Source organism: Bison bison, unplaced genomic scaffold (genome assembly GCF_000754665.1).
Source record: "Bison bison bison isolate TAMUID 2011002044 unplaced genomic scaffold, Bison_UMD1.0 scf7180017861046, whole genome shotgun sequence".
NCBI classification, from domain to species: Eukaryota; Metazoa; Chordata; class Mammalia; order Artiodactyla; family Bovidae; genus Bison; species Bison bison.
The window spans coordinates 29,498-51,056 of NW_011491618.1; the positions used below are offsets into that span (position 1 = coordinate 29,498).

Sequence of the window (21,559 nt, forward strand, 5' to 3'; positions counted from 1 at the left end):
AGGTCAATGGAGTTGATAAAATATTTCTCTACAGCCAGCACGCCAGCCCCTCCCTGGAACCCATGCCCACCCCATCTTTGACAACTAAAGCACTGTCCTGGAGCCCCCATGACCTGTTCCAGCATTGGGCCTGGGATCTCTTCCAGGAACCACTTGTCACATCATTTGACGTCTCCCCTCCTCTACCCTTCCCATCCACTCATCTTTCCCTCTGCAGGTGAGGTGCCTGACAGTGAAAAAAAAGCAGGGAAGTAAAAAGAGCACTGGATCAGGAGTCAGGACTCCTGGGTTCCCCTCCTGGCTCTGCCAACCAATGTGGAATAAGCTGGGCTGGGTCTCAGTTTCCTTAAGCAAACACACCAAGAGTCAGTCCTCACCTGACCCTCCCAGTTGAGTGCCAAAGGAGGGAGCAGTGTGTGGAGCCACTTTGCAAAGGGATAAGACCCGTTCAGAAGTCAGCCAATAACAGTAATGCCTGTCCCAGGCTGAAAGGGAGCTCTCAGGCCGGACAAGGTGGCAAGGTTGGATAGTCAACCCACCCCAGCTCTGCCACTGACCCACAGGTGGCCTCGGGCAAACTCCCAACTTCCGTGGGCCCTCTGTCTCTCAGCTCTAAGGTGGAATGACAGTGTGCACCTGTTGGGGTTGCGGGGGGGATGACAAAGCCCCCCAAGCATGGTGTCTAGCACGTGGTAAGTGACTTAGCTAACTGTGTATGTGTGTGTGTGCACACGTGCGTGTGGGGTCAATCACATTCAATTCTTTGCAACCCCATGGACAGTCTCCTCTGTCTATGGGATTTCCCAGTCAAGAATACTGGAGTGGGTTGCCATGCCCTTCTCTGGGGGATCTTCCCAATCCAGGGATCAAACCCACGTCTCTTGCATCTCCTGCATTGGCAGATGGATTCTTTACCACCAGTGCCACCAGGGAAGCAGGCAAGTGGTTATTATTATATTTCTAGTTCTGAAGCCAGACTCCCAGAAGATACCAGTACAGGAGTCCAGGGCACCAGGCTGAATGAAGGCACTCCTGGGCCCTTTGCAAACAACCTAATTCCTCATCAATTTGGGTTCAACCAGCTCATTACCGGGGACAATTTGGACTGGGTATGGCATTGAAGTACCCTTGTGCTACCCATGAAGAAGCGGTTTACAAAGTGGATTAACAATATAAACCTGAGAAGAATGTGTGAACTACTTAGGAGAAAAGCTGCTTTTAATCCTAAGTACTTTAGAAACACTTACTTCCTTAGAGGCCGCATATGGATTATTTACAAATCATTCCACAGATCAAAACAGGTTCCCCAAGATGTTTACCTGCAGCTCTTTATTAGGCTTTGTATGAATTTCAAAGAGATAAAACCGCATGTCTTTCAAATTACTAAATAATTGAGCTCAAATTCCATTTCCATTGCTTACTAGCTATGTGACCTTGGGCAAGTAAATATTTAACCTCTATAAACCTCTTCTTTTATAAATGGCACCTACCTCATAGGATCCTTAAATTACATTCAAATAAAATACAATAGCGCATGTAAAAAAATCTTAACTCTGTCATTTCCCCAACAATACTGTTGTTAGTAATCTCTCACTGACTTTAATCCCAATTTTAACACTTAACTTTGTGATCTTAGCCAAGCCACATAACCTCACTGAACCTTGGTTTCCTCCTCTGTCAAAAGGAATAGCACCAACCTCACAGCTTTGTTAGAAGAATTAAATTCTTAACATGTAAAGCTATTAGCATGGCTTCTGGCACAAATTCATTGTCCGATAAATACAGTAGTTGAATCTGCACTCAGGCTTTTGGATCTCCTAACTCATTCAGAAGAGCGAGGGCAAACTTAAAGATGCAGTCTCCACATAAAAGAATGATGTTTAACAGGAAGATTGAACAAGAATAAGAATGATGACCTATGGTTTGAGCACTTGTCATGGGCCAGCCTCTGAGTTGATAACTTTGCATGAATTACCCCATCTATATTTACAAAAACTTTATACTATAGATATTACTATCCTCATTTATAGGCCACTGCAGATGTGACTTCCAGCCAACTATTAGGGAAAACAAGTGAGGAGAGAGGAGGAGGAAGTGGCCTGTTGTCCCAGTGAATGTTCCTGCCTGCTGGGAAGGCTGGCGCACACATAAAAACCCAACACTGAAGTCTAGGATGGCAACTAGGGGGAAAACTAGCCCAGTGATCTCAACGTATATGAGAGATGACATTCATGGTCTCTGAAGAAACTTTTTCTCAAAGTTCTATAGTAGCGAGCTGCCTGCTAGAGCAATGAGCAATGCTGATACCTTTCCAAAGGGATATGGAAATCTGGAGAGAGACCAGAGAAGGAAGTCAGGAGTTAGAAACTAGCTCCTATGAGAAAAAAAAAAAAACATAAAAGAATTTGGGGTTATATCACCCGGAGATTACAAAGCTAAGAAAGGATTTGATGACTATCTCAAATAGATGGAGGTTATCTAGAGAACGCTCAAAAGAATCACAGAATTTCTGAATTGGAGAGAATCGAATACCTTCACTTTGCAGAAGAGAAAATTCAGGTTTAAAGAAGTGACTTGCCCTAAGTCTCAGGGTCACCAGTGGCAGATTTAGGGCTAATAGCCAAGTCTCCTGGTTCCAAATAGTGTTCTTCCAGCAAAACAGAAGAAAATCATCTTCAGCTTCTTCCAGCAAAACAGAAGAAAATCATCTTCAGCTTGACCAAGGAGCAAAGGAAGAGATGGGAGCAAGATCAAAACAGAAACAATTCTAATCCAACCTAAGGAACAATGCCTTTGAAGTCAGAGGGATGAAAGCCTGGAATCAGCTAAGCCCCAGCCCTGAAAATCTTCACGGAGAAAAGAGGCAGCTAGCTGTCCCAGTTGGCTTTGACCAGGATTCTCACTTGGGAAATGAAAAATGTTTATCACTGATTTTCTAGTCTTCCTGCATATCACTGTGTTTGTATTTACAATGAGTATAAATTTAGCTTGCTGTTACTCTTTAGTCACGAAGTAATTTCTGACTCTTTTGCAACCCCATGGACTGTAGCCTGCCAGGCTCCTCTGTTCATGGGATTTCCCGGGCAAGAATACTGGAGTGGGATGCCATTTCCATTTCCAGGGGATCTTCCTGACCCAGGGATCGAACCCGCGTCTCCTACATTGGCAAGCAGATTCTTTACCACTGAGCCACCTGGGAAGTCCATAATATGTAACTAAAATGCATTAAAATTAATTTTAAGAATTTCACAGCACTCCAGACTATTGACAGAAAGTGATTGTCAACAGAATAATACAAAAATGGAGTCAGATTTAGTTCACTAGATTCAAAATGCATCTGCCATCATCACGCCCCTTTTGTGAGTAACTGGCTTTTTGGGAGGGGAAACTTGACAATAACTATTACAATTTTAAATGCACATAGACTTGACACCTCCCTGGTGGTCCAGTGGTTAAGAATCTGCCTTGCAATGCAGGATGCCGGTTCCATCCCTGTCAGGAAACTAAGATCCCATATGTGTGTGCTTAGTCACTCAGTCGTGTCCGACTCTGCGACCCTGTGAACTGTAGCCCACCAGGCTTCCCTGTCCACAGGATTCTCCAGGCAAGAATACTGGAGTGAGTTGCCATTTCCTTCTCCGGGGGAATCTTCCCGACCCAGGGATCCAACCAGCGTCTCTTATGTCTCTCGCGTTGGCAGGCGAGTTCTTTACCACTAGCGCCATCTGGGAAGCCCCAAGATCCCATATGCGAAGGAGCAGCTAAGCCGACTCTCCACAGCTAGAGAGTCTGTGAGCTGTCACATAAGCTCCTGCATCACATGGTGAAGACTATGTGTGCCCCAGAGACCCAAGGCAGCCTAATTAATTAATTTTTAAGAATAAAAAAAATAAAATGCACATATACTTTGACTCATTGCTAGGAAAGTCTCCTGGGGAAAGCATAATGATTTTTCCCCCAGCTGGGGATAATCTGAAGGTCTAGTAATATGAACTAATTGGATTAAAAAGTGTATCAACATGTGAGAATCTATACAATGTTTTAAAAGAATGAGGTAGAACTGTTTTTGTGTTAAATATAAAAAAACATTTAAATAGATTATTAAATAATATATACTGTGTTATATATTGTTGAACCCAAATGCATATTAAATGAAAGATGCAGGACAGTATGTACCCTAGGACTCAATCTGTGTAAACTTTACACATACTTACATATGTACTGGTATAACATGATATATTTTTATCAAGGGATACATAGACCTGTTAACAATGATTGTTTTGGGGAGAGCAGATCAGCATGAAAGGAAAGCGAGGGGAAAATATTTTTATTTTCATTACTTATTTTTAAGTAGTATACTAATTTTCATCACGTGCTTGTGTTAGTTTAATTTTTCAAACATAGCCAGTGCTTAAAATCAAGGTCCCTTCCAGTTCATATGATTTTCTGTCCAAGAGTGATTTGATGGGGGAAACAGAGGGATAAATTGCAGTGAGGGTGAGGCTCTAAAGTAGACATCACATGATGAAACATTTCGTTCTCAAAACACCAGAATCCTACAAAAGAAGGGCTGAGGGACTTGCCTAGAAGCTACACTTAATAATATTTATATAACATTGAGAAAACAAATTGTCTTCATCAAAGATAGAGAAGAGTTGATGGAGACCACAGGTGGACTAGGGTCCCCCCCAAGACACCGCTGGGGTGCCACCATTAGGGGGTTGAGCGTCTTGGCAGACTTCATGATGCAGAGGGAGAGAGCTGGTAGCCTAAGGAGGGCTTTTCAATAACAGGAACAGAAATGATGGCTTTTAAATATCTTGGATTTTAGTGTAGAGAAAAGAAAAAAAAACTTTTTTTGCTATGCATCTGTTATGTTCCAGGCTGTCTGGCAGAGCTGTTCAGAACTCAAGTCTGGAATCAGATTGCCTTAGTTGGAATCCTGGCTCTACCACCAACTATCTGTGTGAGACTGAGCAGACCATCCAACCTCTTTGTGCCTCGGTTTTATCACCTGTAAAGTGGGGTGGTGATAGTCCCTACCTCATAGGGTTGTGGTAAGAATTAAATAAATTAACGCATATAAAGTGCTTAAGTAAGAACAGTCAAAAAAGAGCAAACCCATACGTGCTGTTTTGTTTTTGTTTGTTTGTTTGTGGTGGCATTTTTGTTTGTTTTTTGGATTGTTTTTTTGGCCGCACTGGGGATCTCAGTTCCCTGACAAGGGATTGAACCCTGACAGTGAAAGCCCAGAATCCTAACCATGAGGCCACCAGGGAATTCCCTATACTTGCTATTTTGCATAACTGTTTCCCGTCATGCCTTTGTGTACCCTGACTCAAATACAGGTTTGCACTGATGATGGTGATGAAATGATGGTGATGGTGATGGTGGTGATGATGGTGATGGTGGTGGTGATGATGATGGTGGTGGTGGTGATGATGGTGATGCTAGTGGTGATGATGGTGGTGGTGGTGATGGTGGTGATGGTGACAATAGTGATGATGGTGATGAAATGATGGTGATGGTGGTGATGATGGTGATGCTAGTGGTGATGATGTTGGTGGTGGTGGTGATGATGGTGATGCTAGTGGTGATGATGGTGGTGGTGGTGATGGTGATGGTGGTGATGATGGTGATGGTGGTGATGGTGACGATAGTGATGATGGTGATGAAATGATGGTGATGGTGATGGTGGTGATGATGGTGATGCTAGTGGTGATGATGATGGTGGTGGTGGTGATGGTGATGGTGGTGATGGTGACGATAGTGATGATGGTGATGAAATGATGGTGATGATGATGGTGGTGGTGGTGATGGTGACAATAGCGATGATGGTGATGACAGTGACACTGATGATTACTATTATGGTGATCATGACAACCCCATCCCCAGGAGTCACAACAGAGAGGGTGTGGAGGGGGTGTTGGAGTTATTAGTACTCACCTTCGATCTGGTCAGCAGTGAAGTCTATCTGTGGAGAGAAACACAGAGGAATGAGGGCTGGGACTGCTAACGGCTTCCAGTGAGAAGCAGAAACAGCTTCCGGGGATGCTGGGTCACCTGCCATAGACCCAGATGAGGAGGGAAGGAGATTATGGGCTGACAGTCAGACACTGGCCTCCTGACGACCAAGCCACAACTGACAGCCTATCAAATACTGCAGCCTCCAAAGCTCTCTCAACACCACTTATGAAGTGATGGCTCCAAGTGAGAGGGAAAGAGAAGTGCTCTGAATAACTCTGGAGCCCACACAACTCCTTATTATAATTCCTTTGGATCAAATGTAAATTCCATCCTAGCCACTGTAAATGGTTTCTCCCCTTTCTACTTGACACTGACTTTCAATCTACCTCCTTCAAGAAGCCTTCCCTCACCCCCTTCCACTCCAGCCCCTCCTTCAGCACACATCCCTCCCAGGCACCCTGCAGGGAAGCCTAGTGTGAGCGAGCCCAGGATGCTTCCTGTTTTCCAGTCATGCCTTTACATGTACCGTGGCTCCTTAAAAGCTGGGTCCCCACCGGGGAGGGAATTGGAAAGAAAAAACCTGACACAGAGTAGGTACTCAAAAACTATTTGTTGCAAGGAGTAAATTTTGGATTTTCTTCCCCTCAGTTCAAATCTGAGTATAAAAGCAGAAGGTGGAAAGCTCTGAAGATGAATGACAATGAACAAGCATGAGTCATCATTTTAATTTAGCATCTCGCGTGTTACTTCATGGTCTTTATCCACCACCACCCCCTCAAATCCGCCCTCCACTGGTGGTGGAGACCAATCCTGGAGCATCTTCTTCTTCTTCCTAGTTCTGGTTCTGCTGCTCTGTGCCCATCCAAAGCTGACGTCACTAATGAGAACCCCTGAAGGTGGCCAGAATGAGCTAGGAGAGCAGGAAAAAGGTTACACTGTGTGGGGAAAGCAACTGGCCATGCCCAGGACGGACTTTGCCAGAGGTGTAGGTGACGGTGGCCAGAAAGCTAAAGAAACCCCCCAAATGGGGCAAAGGATGCCTTGAATGAACCCTCTGAGGAACGGTGCCATTTGCCTTACTTTGCAATGCTTTAAGTCCCAGGAGTAAACGTGTAAGAAATATTAATATAAAAACATAACATCAGAATATATAGTCATAACCACACACATTGGACTTAAGTTTACTTTTGCTTTATCTTTTTTAAAAATTTTTTCTACTTTATTGAGGTATAATTGACAAAATGTAAGATATTGAAAGTGTACACTGTGATGATTTAATATATGTATACATTGTGAAAGAATTCCTCCCATGTGTTAACTGATAATGTGTCACCTTATTTATTTATTCTCTATTTTATTTTTGTGAGAACACTTAGGTTCTACTCTGTTGTGCTGTGCTAAGTCACTTCAGTCACGTCTGACTCTTTGTGACCCCATGAACTGTAGCCCGCCAGACTCCTCTGTCTATGAAATTTTCCAGGCAAGAACACTGGAGTGGATTGCCTTTCCCTTCTCCAGGGGATCTTCCCGACCCAGGGATCAAACCAGTGTCTCTCATGTCCCCCGCGTTGGCAGGTAGGTTCTTTACCACTAGTGCTACCTGGGAAGCCCTCTACTCTGTTAGCAAATTTCAATTATACAATACAGTATTACTGATCGTAGTCACCATGTTTTACATTAGATCCTCAGACCGGCCCCTGGCAACAACTTTTCTACTCTCTGTTTCTACAGTTTGACTTTTTATTTTTATTTAAATCCCACAGGCATGTTCTACCACGAAGTATTTGTCTTTGTCTGTTTATTTCATTTATACTTTTGCTCTGTCTTTGAGCAAAGAACCTTCTAAGCAAAGGAACTGGGTAAGTATTAGAGGGGAAATGACCCTCGTGAAAGATACCTAATTTTTTTTCCACTTTAAAGCAATTTCAACAACTCCTAGAACTGGAAGACCCAGACTTGGAGAAGACAATTGCAACCAGAGGCAAGAAATTGGGAAAGGTGGGTGCTGGAGGGGAAGTGATAGGCCAAAGAGAAGGCACTCCACTGATACCAGCAGGCAGCTCTTGTCCAGACTAGGTTGACCCACAGGAACAGTACGTTATCAGAACTAATCAGAAATACAGGTTTCCTAAAAGGGGAGATAGTCAGCTTTTCTTGCTAGGCTCTGCTCACAGAGGGAGTGGTGTATGACCTAGAAAAGCTTCGGGCACTTTCAAGGTCTTTTCCTTTGCCTCAGTTTCCCCAGAGTGTCCCATAACCAAGCCCAGTGGTGGGGAAACTGCCTCCATCTCTTGGCCAAGCCAGGTCTGCTTAACTCCTCCCTTACTGGAATGACCATAGGTTAACCCTATGGTTCTGGGCACGGTGGCAGGTCCCCCAGGGCTGTGGACACTCGGAAGAACGCTGGGAGAGCCAACAAGTGTCATCCAGTTAGAGTTCTGGAGGCTAGTTTCCTGGCCTCTTTGTCATAGAACCAGGCCCTGAGCTGTAATTTTGATCTGATAACTCACCAACCCCCCAGCTCTGCCCTGAGGCTGAGATCCCCAAGGGCCCACCATTCCCAACCAGTTATTAATAGCTTTTCATACCAGTAGCCACTTGACCTCTTACATTCTGGCGCTGATGCTTTAAACTGCTTGAGTCTCCAGGGGGCTCTGAGCCCCTCCTTCCTTGGCTCATCCCTTCCCAGTTCCATTCCTTAAGCAGCTGGGCCAGATAGCTGAGAGGCCTAAAATGACTGAATCAGCAGGCAGGGTCTATACCAGCTCCAAGGAGAGGAGCCTTCCAGTGTGAGGGGAGCAGGGCGGGGCAGAGAGGGAACAGGGCTGGGGCAGCCAAGGAAGCCTGGCCCAGCCCCCACACCTGCTGAGACAGAGGGTCTCAGACTGGGATGGGTCGGACCACTGCATACTCCACGCAGGAGCCCAGGGTAAGGGCACAGATGAGGAAGAAAAGAGACTATAGACGGGCTGAGGGTTGAACACCCCAGCCTCCTGACCATTGGGCCACAACTGACGGCCTGTCAAGCGATGCAACCTCCAAAACTCTCAACACCTCTTGTGAAGTGAAGGCTCCAAGTGAAGGAGGAAGAGAAACGCTGAATGATTCTAGAACCCACAGGCAGGAGGGGTCCACCTGGGTAGGGAAAAGGAGAGGCAAGCTGGCTCTTCTCACCTTACCTAGGGTCTCCTTGCCCCCACCACCCATCCACTGCAAGGGTCTTTGCAAGTGAAGCCTTTCCCAGTCCCCAGCACACAGAAATCATGCTCCCTCGCTATTGACATCACCTACTCTGCAATAAACCGGAAGTGATTGTTCTGCGTCTTTTCGCTTAAAGATATCACACAGTCTTTTTTCTTCACTGTGGTGCCTGAAAAATAGTTTGGGTGGTTGGTTGGTTGTGCCTCCCTGCCATTTCCGACTTTACCGAGCAAATGTGGGATAACAGAGCAGGGCTTCCTCAGTCAGGGCAGAAAGCTGTTCTTGAGGAAAAAGAACAGCCTACCAACCAAAAGAGCGCTCCCCAGCACGTTCTCCATCACCCCTGGGACTATGATCGTGGGCGCAGACACCTCAGCCCTCACCCCAGTCCAGCCTCCATGAAGCAGATCTCTGAGCTCCAGGGCCAAGAGAACCCTGAATGTCACCCCCACCCCCATCCCAGTGGCTGAGGCTCACTCACCTTTACACTCTTGGGGTCAAAGGCAGGTTCCTTGAGGGGCTCAGGAGGTGGGGCAGGAGATGCGGCCGGGGCTGTGGCTGGCTTGGCCACCTCCTTCTTAGGCTCAGGCTTCTTGGGAGGCATGTTGTCCTGTTGGGCTCTTCCGAGGAGGTGGGACCTAGGAAGGAATCAAGAGATGTGGAGCGCCAGGGAGATGAGATGGGAGCCTGGGCCGCCTCCTGCCCCTTTTATCCTGGGCAGGAGCCCCCAGAGAGGGGCTGGGTGAGAGCAAGAGCAACTGCTGCTGACTATAAAAGGAAGAAACACCAGCAGGGTACAGCTGACAACTGTGTATTGTCACCAGGTTTGGGGCTACCAGCCCCCTCCCCCGGCCCTTCCCCCCACACTTCACACTCCCCACGGCCTCCACCTCAGGGACAGGAAGGCTGACCCCTTCCTGTCAATTGGTGGACACCCAGAGGGGCCAGGGAAACAGAGCCTCTCAAAAATGCCAGAGTCCAGCCAGAGAGATGAGCTGACTTGAGCAGCTGATAACCCTCACACAAAGCCCAGGGGAGGGCCAGGCTTTTTTTAGCCCCTCCTGAGCAGAGGCAGCCCACTGCACATTCCTTTTAAGCCAAGATCCTTTAAGCCGAGAGCCACTCTGGGGCCTCGGCTCTGCCCTGAGTTTAAACTCCTGCCTGCAGCACCAGAGCAGCAGCTGGTCCAGCCAACCGGCACTGTCTCACACCCTCCCAATCCACAGGGTAAAACCCTCCATCTCTCAGAGCTGGCTCCCCAGGAACTCCCGCAGACCTCAGATTCCTGGGTTCACCCCCTACAGCTTCATTCATTCAACAAAAATGGAGCATGTAAATTGTGCCCAGCAGGGCCAGAGTGAGAAGCAGACAGTTCGGCTGAAAGTCAATGAGACTAGAGGTCAGAAAACTTGAGTCTCATTTTTACTATACCTGTAACTCACTCTGTGCCCCCTGGGTGGGTGTGTGTGTGTGTGTGTGTGTGTGTGCGTGCGCGTGCATAGTGCTTACTAGGTATCAGGCACTTGTAGTTAACTGTCATTCATACAAAATTTCCTTAAATCTTCACTACAATCCTATAAGGTAGATATTATTATTACTCCCATTTTGTACATGAGGAGAATGAGACTAAAACTAGTCAAATAGCAAGGCCATTCAGCTAATGAGCTATAAACTAGGATTAGGACAAAGGTGTATTTGATTCTAAAGTTTATGCTTGAATGCAGTGCATGAATGCTCAGCTGTGTCCAACTCTTTGCAACCCAGACTGTAGCCTACCAGGCTCCTCTGTCCATGGAATTTCCCAGGCAAGAATATTGGAGTGAGTTGCCATTTCCTACTCCAGGGGATCTTCCCGATCCTGGGATTAAACCAGAGTCTCCTGAATTGGCAGGCTGATTCTTTACCACTGTGCCACGTGGGAAGACTTGTGCTTGAATAATTGATACTATAACCCCATAGAGTGGGGGACATGTATGTGTGTGGCTCATCAGAAAGGTCAGGAAGAATACACACCAAACTGTCAACAGGAGACACCCCTGGGGACTTGAAGGGTAAGGGCAGGAGGATGACAGCAATTTTCAGTTTTTTAGTTTTTTCACTTCCTGTATTCATGGAAATTTTTACAAGCATGTACTGTTTTTATTAAAAAAAAAAAAAAAAAGCTCAGAAAAACAATGATAAAAAAGCTTATCCACTGCACAGAATTGCACAGCTCTATAGCTCAGAGGATGAAGAGAAGTAAAGCTGAGAGAAGCAGAAGAGTCAGAGCCTTTCTAGGTCTGGTTTCCTTTCCTATAAAACAAGACTTCTAGAGCACCTAACACCTGGTCCTCCAGAGTCCACATCTGCCCGTTCTCTGGGTTCCCTCAGCATAGGCTCCAGGTCCCACATCATCAGAGTCTAAAGGGCCCTTAGAGATTGTCTCATCCCTCCTGGTTTGACGAGGAACCTGAGGCCCAGGAAACGTCAGAGCTACCATGAGACCTTCAGCCGTTCCCAGCTCCCTGTGTCTAGTGGTGCTCCTACACTACCTGCCCCTCTTGTACCCTGTACGTGCTCCCTCCCTCGGTAAGCAGAGAAGCCTCCAATGAAAACAGGCAGGGGACTTCCCTGGTGGTCCAGTGGATAAGAATCTGCCTTGCAAGGCAGGGCATGTGGGCTCTATCCCTGCTTGGGAACTAAGATCCTATGTGCTGTGAAGCAACTAAGCCCGTGCCACAACTACTGAGCCTGATGCCCCAACTAGAGAGGCCCTGTGCCACACTGAGACCCCACACAGCCAAATAGATAAGTACATATTTAAAAAAAAAAAAGAGAGAGATACTGAGGCAGGAAAGGGGACCAGGACTCATCCAAGGGATCCTAGAGCAAGACCAGGGCCCAAACCCTAGGCCAGTCCTGTCCTGGGCTGGCATGGCAGCTCCTTGGCTCTTTTCTCCTCCCCCCACCGCTTCTGCCTTCTATCTTCCTTCTGACTCCTTGTCACCTGCTGGCACCCTTTAGTACTCCCCAGCTGTCCTCTCCCTGACTACCTCCTCCAAGGGTGTTGGGAGCTCAGGTTGTTGGTGATGAGGAAGGAGGGAGGAGGAAGCCCAGACTCTCTGTCTCTCTCTGACCCTACTCACATTCCCTTCCTGGACGAGGTGCAGAGAGAGCCACACTGTAGAAAGCGGCAGGCCAGGGACTTCCCTGATGGCGCAGTGGAGGACGGGAGTCTGCCTGCCAATTCAGGAGAATAGGTTCGACCCCTGGTCCGAGAGGACCCCAAATGCCCTGGAGCAACACAGCCACAACTACTGAGCCTGTGCTCTAGAGCCCGGGAGCCATGAAGTCCCCAAGCTCTAGAGCCCATGCTCCACAACAAGAGAAGCCACCGCAGTGAGAAACCAGCTCACCACAACAAAGAGTACACCCCGCTTGTCGCAACTAGAGAAAGCCTGCACAGCAGCAAAGACCCAGTACAACCAAAAACAGATACATACATAAAAATTATTAGAAAGAAAGAAAGCTGCAGGCCAGAAGCTACAAGAGCCGGAAGTTACTAGTCCTAACTGCCAGCCACTTCCCCGTCTGGGCCCCAGCTTCCTTATCTCTAAAATGAGAGATAATCAGGAGCTTTCAGTGGTCAACAGATATGTAAGGCTTCCTTAACTTGCTTCCGGCTGTAAGGGACATACCCCTGCCACTTCAATCAGTATGACTCCTGTGTGTTTATATGCTGGAGGCCCCACAGTCATTTCCTAGGATATAGTTCAATGGTTTAAAAGTTTAAAAATAACCAGTTGAATAGAAGAACAAGTTATTCTAATCATTCTGGGAAGAAGTATGATCGCCTAAAGACAGGCAGCTGGAAAGCTGTCTTTTCCTTTCTTTTTCTTCTTTCTCCTCTTTTATTTATTCTTAAAAAAATTTTTTTTAATTGCTTTCAATTCTAAGGCAAAACAAAGTGTCCAACCTGCTTGGGAACAGAGCTCTGAGGTTAGAAAGCTGAGAACGCTGAATCGGGCTGGGGGATCTGGAAACACAGAAAAGGCGTGGGCTTTGGAGGCAGACAAGCACAGGTCTGAATCCTGATTTTGCCATTTCTAAATCTTGGGCCCAGCACCCTCAGGATCCTCAACAGTAAACATTTTCTTCTCAAGCTGTTGTGAGATTTGTATGAAATAATAGTTAGGCACCACAAACCATCTCTGGCACAGAGGAAACAAGAGTTGTCAATTTCACTTTGCTTTCTGAGGCCGAGGAAGCTAGGGGTGGGCTCTGGCATCTCAGGTTTCCCAAAAAGACAGCCAGGAGAGGGGCCCACAGGAGCGAGGGATGACTAAGGTGGCAGTGGCTAACGAGATTGTAAGGGGTGGGTTTAGGAACTAGAAGGAGGTGGAAGGGAACGGGAGAGGGGAAGGGCAGCCGTTGGGTACCCACAGAGTAAAATATTTGTGGCTCAGAAAGCATGTAGCAGCTCCCTGGGGCTAGGCAGCCTGCCTGTGAGCGACATTCAGATGAGGAACCTGCCTGCCTGAAACCCCAGTGGGGAAGGAGATGCTCCTCAAATCAATTTCTGACTCTCTTTAAGCAACCCCAGCTAAAAACAAAGTGGCTAGCACTTCAGAAGTGACCAGAGGGGAGCTATGGTTTCCCAGGAAGAAACACACATCAGGAGTCAAGATACCCGACACTAGCCTTGTTATTACTCAAACTCAGTGATGCCCACAGTTCATGACACCCCAGGAACTGGATCAGAGGTTCCACTTTCTTATGGTCCTCATTCTGCCTCACAGTCACTGACATTTGCTTCCAATTTCATCCACATAAAGTACCCTTAAGGCTTAAAGAATCCACCTTCCAGGAAACGGAGAAGATGTGGGTTAGATCCCTGGGTTGGGAAGATCCCCTAGAGGAAGGTATAGCAACCCACTCCAGTATTCTTGCCTGGAGAACCCCATGGACAGAACAGCCTGGCAGGCTACAGTCCATGGGATTCCAAAGAGTAAGACACCATTAAGCGCACACACACTCCTGAGAGTTCCCTTCAGGGGGCCTATGGCGGGGTTTTATCCTTCAATATGTGTTGACCAATCAAAGCAAAGGAAAGAAGAGGTAGCAAGAACCGGCAGCCTGACTACGGCCTCCGGGGAGTCATCGCATGGTCCCCAGCCAGAGTGGGTCCAGCCACTCACATGCTGCCACCAGAAGGAGGAGATGGAAAACGCAGAACAGTTCACACCAATCAGCTTACACCACATGTCGAATCTGGACAAATGCACAGGGCGGGACGGAGACCACCGGGACCGACTGGGCTGGGCTGACACACACTCACACATCCTCCTCCCTTTGCCTCTGACCACCAGCGTCTGTGTCCTGCCCTGAGAGAGATCAGTTAGAGCCTCCTGCCTGGGATCAAACGCTGCTGACAACAGGCCTGGCTGTTAATGCCTTGTTCTTGTCACCAGCCCCTCCTCTCTTCTGGCCAGTGTCTCATCAGCTGGACATCATGGGGCAATCCCTGGCCAACACTGCTTTTATCTGTCCCCATAGAGGGCACTGGACAAGCCAGGCTCTGCCGCAAGGACCCAGTCAGGAGTTAGAGTCCTGGGTCAGAGTCCTGATTAATTTGCCAATTAGACAACTAGTTCAGAGAAGGCAATGGCACCCCACTCCAGTACTCTTGCCTGGAAAATCCCATGGATGGAGGAGCCCGGTAGGCTGAAGTCCATGGGGTCGCTAAGAGTCCGACACGACTAAGCGACTTCCCTTTCACTTTTCACTTTCATGCATTGGAGAAGGAAATGGCAACCCACTCCAGTGTTCTTGCCTGGAGAATCCCAGGGACGGGGGAGCCTGGTGGGCTGCCGTCTGTGGGGTCGCACAGAGTCGGACTCAACTAAAGCGACTTAGCAGCAGCAGCAGACAACTAGTTAACTTATTTTATTTATTTGGCTGTATCAGATGTTAGTTGCGACACATAGGACCTTCTATCTTTCTTGAAGCCTGTGGGATTTTTTTTTTAAGTTGCAACATGCAGGATCTTTAGCTGTGGCATGAGAACTCTTAGTTGTGCGTGTGGGATCTAGTCCCCTGACCAGGGATCAAGCCCAAGCCCCTGTATTGGGAGCGCGGAGTCTTAGCCACTGGACCACCAGGGAAGTCCCCTTAGTTAACTTCTTTATATTTCAGTTTTCCCATCCGTAAAATGGGGCTGCTAATATAACCTGTGACTGTGAGGATTAAATGAGTTAATACAGGTGATAATGCTTAGAGCAGTGCCTAGCTCAGAGCAAGTGCTCAAAATCCTTAAACTTGATTGAACCAGTATGACTGGTGCACCCCACCAAGGTCAACTGTGGAAGAATTATAAACAGAAAATACCAAGAAATGAAGAAAATTGATACTCCTCGGGTGAGGGAGACCCCACTCTGAACTGGTGCGAGTGAGCGGTGGCTTTGGTTTATGGCAGGAGGCGGCCAGGCAGGGCTGTGGAATGAGAGAAAGAAAAAGAGTGTGTCTGAGGTTTTCATCACTCTTCTCTGCAATTTCTTGGGACAGTGATGCGACATCACTTTCAGGATTCAAACTGCTGGTTCACACAACAATGTGAGTGCCACTGAACTATATGTTAAATACGGTTAAAATAGTGTTTTCAGGACTTCTCTGGTGGTCTAGTGGTTAAGAACCCACCTTCCAATGCAGGGGACATGGGTTCAATCCCTGGTCCAGAAATTAAGATTCTATCTGCATTTGGACAACTAGGGAACCCACATGCTCCAGAGCCCTCGCATCGCAACCAGAGAGATGCCCGAGAGCCCCAACTAAGACCAATAAATTTTTTTTTAAATAATATGTTTTATATTATGTGACTTTTACTACAATAAAAACATTTTTTAAAATCAATGCTATTTTATGTTATAATTCTTAAAGTGGGAGATGGGTTCATGGTTACTGGTTTTATGCTTCATAACTTACATAAACATTACATATATTCTAAGTATCAAATACTTCAAAAGCAATATATTTAAAAATAAAAAAGTTATCAATGAACTTTTTGTGCCCTGGAGCATTAAAATCTATCCTTCTACCTATCACTTTGCGGGAAACTTTCAGAGTGGATGGATAGATAAATGCTCTATTTTGATTTGGCCGTTAGTTTAGGGAGTGTACACAAATATCAAAAGTTATCAAACTGTACAAATTAATGTATGTGCCTATTCTTGTATGTCAATGATTCCCCAACAAAATTCTGTAAAACAAACAAACAAAAAATACTGATCCCGGTGCTGGTAAGGGTACCATTGGGGCATTGAAGATGCACTGTGCTTATGAGGAGCCAATAAAAAACAGGAGGGGGAACTGAACTTTGGACAATTGTTTCCTCTCTGCATCCCTTCAACTCTCCAAGCAAATGAATCGCAATCTAAGAAGCACTTCCCCCTAAGGTTGCTTCTCCCGTGGGAGGTGGAGGGCAAAGGGTGATGTCTGCCATGAGGAGTTATTTTGTGGGGTTGGGTCTGGCTGACTTGGGAGTTTTGATGCCTGGGGTTCTCAGTCCTAGGACTCATTCACCCCTGACCCTCACCCCCTGAGCTAAATGGCACTGTTACACATTGTTGAACAGAGCAACCTATGTACCCACGGGCAAAATAACAAGACAGGTGAAGAGAACAACTAATTCAGATAGATACAACCCACTTGATGACAGATTGTCCTTTAAGTAGAAAGATGACCAGGACAGACCAAGATTTTAAAAGTAGGTTAATAAACATGTTAAAGGTGGTTCAAAGAGTAAAGGATCTGCCTGCGATGCAGGAGACTCAGGTTCTATCCCTCGTTCAGGAAGATCCCCTAGAGAGGGTAATGATTTCCCTCTCCAGTGTTGCCTGGAGAGTTCTGTGGTCAGAGGAGCCTGGCGGGCTACAGTCCATGGGGTCGCAAAGAATTGCATGTGACTGATCGACTAACACTTTCACTTTCAAAACAGATAAAGGCAAATATTACCAATATGACACCAGAAATGAAAAAACATAAAGAAGAATCAAATAGAAATATCACATATAGAAAAGTATAATAGTTGAAATAAGGAAAACAATTTTAATAAAATAAGCAATGTTAGGCATAAAAAATGAATAACTAAAATTGAGCACACAGTAGACCTGAAAATTAGCAGAACAGACACAGCTGGGAAATGTATTAGGGAACTGAAAGAGAATATATCCCAGAAGAAGAAAAGAAAGGCAAAGAAACGGAAAAGCTAAGAAATATGAGGGATAGAAGCAGTAGTGCTTCGTGGTTAGAAGAGCAATCAAGCTAAGTATACATCCGAAAAAAAACCTCACATAAGCTCATAACGGACATGAACAGGATATTCACCCTACCGTGATTTGTGGTGGCAGGACTTGGAAGCAATCTGGGTCTCCGTCACTGGGAATCCCTGGGTAAGAGGCACAGGCACCATGAAGGAGTGTGTAGCAGTTAGAAGCAAAGGGTTAGATGCACACACGAAAGAAACATAGTGATAAGTGAGAAACTGAGTGAGATATAAGCCATGATAACACTTCTATAAATTAAAAAATATAGGCATATATATATATACACTACCATGTGTAAAACAGATAGCTAGTGGGAAGTTTCTTTGTAGCACAGGGAGCTCAGCTCAGTGCTCTGTGATGGTCCCGATGGCTGGGATGGGGTAGGGTGGGTTGGGATGGGAACGAGGCTCAAGAGGAGGTAGATATGTGTATACATATATCTGATTCACTCTGTTGAACAGCAAAAACTAACACAACATTGTAAAGCAATTATACTCCAATAAGAAAAAAGAAGTAGAGAAAATAATTAAAATTGGAAAAAAATGTGCATACAATCTTACTGATATCATATTGGTTATAAAGGAGCTAAAGTGAAGCTTCAAAGAAAGAAAATGCTTATTTGCAAATTAACTAGACAGAGATGAGAATTTATGCTAAAATTGAAATTTCTCATGGTGCAAATTAGTGAAAAGTTTTATAACATAAATAGGTGGGAAATTTTCATTGTAATCAATAGTATTATGTAAATTGGCTGCAAAAACAACAAGAAAGTTTAAATGTTGATATTAATACATCTTAGAGTTGCTTTTCAATTTATGCAATATCTCTTTGAATTTCATGTGAATAATACTGATTGACAGGAAAATTGGTAAATTTATTTATCTTGGACATATCTTGGGCTTCCCTGGTGACTCAGAGGGTAAAGCATCTGCCTGCAATGCAGGAGACCCAGGTTCGTTCCCTGGGTCGGGAAGATCCCCTGGAGAAGGAAATGGCAACCCACTCCAGTATTCTTGCCTGGAGAATCCCATGGATGGAGGAACTTGGTGGGCTACAGTCCACAGGGTTGCAAAGGGTTGGACACAACTGAGCAACTTCACTTTCATTTTACTTTTTCACTTTCAGAGTTGCTTTTCAATTTATGCAGTATCTCTCTGAATTTCATGTGAATAATACTGATTGACAGGAGAGTTGGTAAATGTACTTATCTTGGACATAGTTTTGAAAGTGATACATGCTTTTGCTTCAAAGTTAAATCAATTCTAAAATGAAGCAATTTTGTCAATTTGGATGCAGATATGAAAAGAAAGTGATTTTTTTTGGTATTTGATTCAGTTACTGGAAAATGTTAAAGCATGCTTGGAACAACTCATGTACATGAATCTAGTTTTCAACTGTGAATTTTATGGTCTAAAAACAGTTCAAGTATTTCTGATGAAAATTTAGCATCCAAATTGAGGTACACTGTAAAACACAGTGGATTTTGAAGACAAAAAAGAATGTAATATATCTCATTAGTAATTTTTATATTGACTACATCTTGAGATACAATTTTGGGTACAGTGGGTGGAATAAAATACATAAAAGAGTTTAAAATACTAGAAGCATTACCTATTATTCAAGAACACACATAAAAGAAACACACATTAAAAATATCTGATGGTTGCCTAACGTTGTAATGCTGAGTGTAGTTTAGATGGAAGGGGTAATGAGATAAGAGGGAATAAATAATCGATTAAACAAAGAGGCCTTATATGAACCCTTGATGAAAGAAGGCTATAAGTCAAGGAGAGTGATTAACCCTGTCCTCTGTATAGATTCCTTGCCACCAAGGAAAGAGAAAAAAAGCAATGAGTCACCTGAAGTCTCAGCGACTCTTAAGGCCCAGACCACCTGAGGTAAAAGCAGAAAACAAGTAGAAAGGAGCCTAAAATCAAAATTTCAAGGAGTACGGTAGCACCGGCTCTCAGAGCACTTAAATCGTTTTCTCAAACTTCATTTCCTCGGCTATTCTAGGTCAGATGGAAAATGCTACATATACTTGACCTCACTACTCAATAGTCGGCCTCAATGGTTGAAGCTAATTTCTGTGCAGGTCAAAGCAGTGCCGCCTAGTGGCGCATCTGTGAACTGCACTGCGGGAGAAGGCCGCCGGGAGGGGCCCAGAAACAGGTGGGTGAGAGTCAGCCTAAGGACCAAAAGCAGTGTCCAGGACAGCTGGTGTTTGGCAAGGCGACTTATAGAAGAAACGCAGCAAAGGGCAAGTTGGAATTCTCACCAGTCATCCGAACTGTGTTCTCCCAGACATCCTGACAGCTGCAAGGGACTTTAGAGGTCCAGAGGAAAGGGGATGACTTGCCCAAGGTCACACTGTAAGTCATGGCAGACGTGGGACAAGAAGCTAGGACACTAGTCTGTAGCAACGGTAGGAGCTGAAATTGCTGATAGGGATTCCCTTTAGGGGAGGCCTGCAGCCCCCACTCTGGGGAGCATGGAAGCAAGAAGGCATCAGTGGAAGAGCTGGCCTGGCACCCAGAGTATGGATGGCTCTAAGTAAGGAAGAAGCGACTCAGACTCCTAGCAGGCACTTATTCTCAGCATGTGCTTTCAGTGCTAAAGATGATTCTCTTTTCTCAGTTTCCCTTTACACCAACACCAGTTTCTTCTTTTACTTCTTGAATTCTGACTTCCTCCCTAGCTTCATCGACCACTGGTCTGTGGCTAGATCTGTGTGGTCTTAGATACCTCGAGGCCATCTCAGCTGTACTTACAACACTGAAGTTGTCACTGAACCTCGTTTCCTTCATCTCCTTTATCCAGACTACTCTTATTTACTCATTCAACACTTAATGAGCACCCACAGTAGACAGGTACTTTGACTAAGATGAGTAAGAGGGCATCCCTGGCCCCAGGGAGCTCACTGTCTGCTGTTACTCAGTTGCTAAGTCGTGTCCAAATCTTTGCAACCTCATGGACTGCAGCATGCCAAGCTCCCCTGTCCTACATTGTCTCCTGGAGTTTGCTCAAATTCATGTCATTGAGTCAGTGATGCTTATCTAACCATCTTATCCTCTGCCACCAGCCCCCCCCTTTTCTTCTGATATAGAGGATACAGATGTATAAATCAATACAGCTTTAATATAATGATAAATAGCCTCACTAAGTTTCATAAGGTGTAACATAACCCCCCAAAAGAAACCACTTAGAATCCTACCTGAAAAATATCTCAAGTCCCAGTTTCCTTCCTAAATTGTTCAAGCTTCACATTTTCAATTGACCTTTGGACATTTCTCACCAGAGGCACTTCAAACTCAGTATGTTTTAAACCTAGCTAATCACCCATCTCCCAAATCACATATTTGTGACACAGAAACAGATAAACAATAATAACGTCTACTTAAGACAACTATGGTGTATACTCAAGACTGGAATCAATCAAGTCTGTGTTTAAACCATTGCTGTGCAATTTATTTAGAGAAAAATGAAAGCCTTCCTAGAACTTAGAAAAGGGAGAAACAAAGAATCTATTATTTGGTTGGTGTCCTCTCCAAATGATACAGATAATTTTTGTCTAGCACGTGTGCCCAGTCGTATCTGACTCTTTGAGACCCCGTGGACTGTAGCACACCAAGCTCCTCTGTCCATTAAATTCTTCAGGCATGAATACTGGAGTGGGTTGCCATCTCATACTTCAGGGGATCTTCCCAACCAAGGGATCGAACCGCATCGCTTGTGTCTCCTGCATTGGCAGGCGGATTCTTCACCACCGCACCACCTAGTAGTCAGACACATATGCCCCTTCTGAGGAAAAGGAGATAATAGCCAGTAAGATCATCCAATTCATTCTTTTGGTTCAAAGTCTTTACTCATCAAGCTGCCTTCTGGTTAGACTCTTAATGCCCTAAGGAGAAGGAATTAGATAAGAATATTTCTCACTATAAATGAGTAACTCAGAACCATTTCCATTTCCATCAACCACCTAGGATCCTACCATAATAGAAACTGAAGTTGCCTACACTCCCTAGGAGCCTCTTTGCTGCATCCCCAGCCCCTGCTCTCTTCTCCAATTCACATAATCCTCAGCTGTTAAC

The 21,559-nt window shown here is 45.4% G+C and overlaps 1 protein-coding gene across 1 annotated transcript in view; it reads right to left on the reverse strand.

Annotated features, from left to right (window-relative positions):
* The window catches only part of MYL4 (myosin, light chain 4, alkali; atrial, embryonic), a 37,568-nt gene that overhangs the window by 3,878 nt on the left and 12,131 nt on the right, over positions 1–21,559 (reverse strand). The window contains exons 2-4 of the mRNA XM_010832376.1: positions 17,535–17,590; positions 9,650–9,806; positions 5,947–5,974 (exon numbers count right to left, since the gene is read on the reverse strand). Of these exons, the coding sequence (XP_010830678.1) occupies positions 5,947–5,974; positions 9,650–9,806; positions 17,535–17,590 (241 nt within the window). The remainder of the gene's footprint in view (positions 1–5,946; positions 5,975–9,649; positions 9,807–17,534; positions 17,591–21,559) is intronic.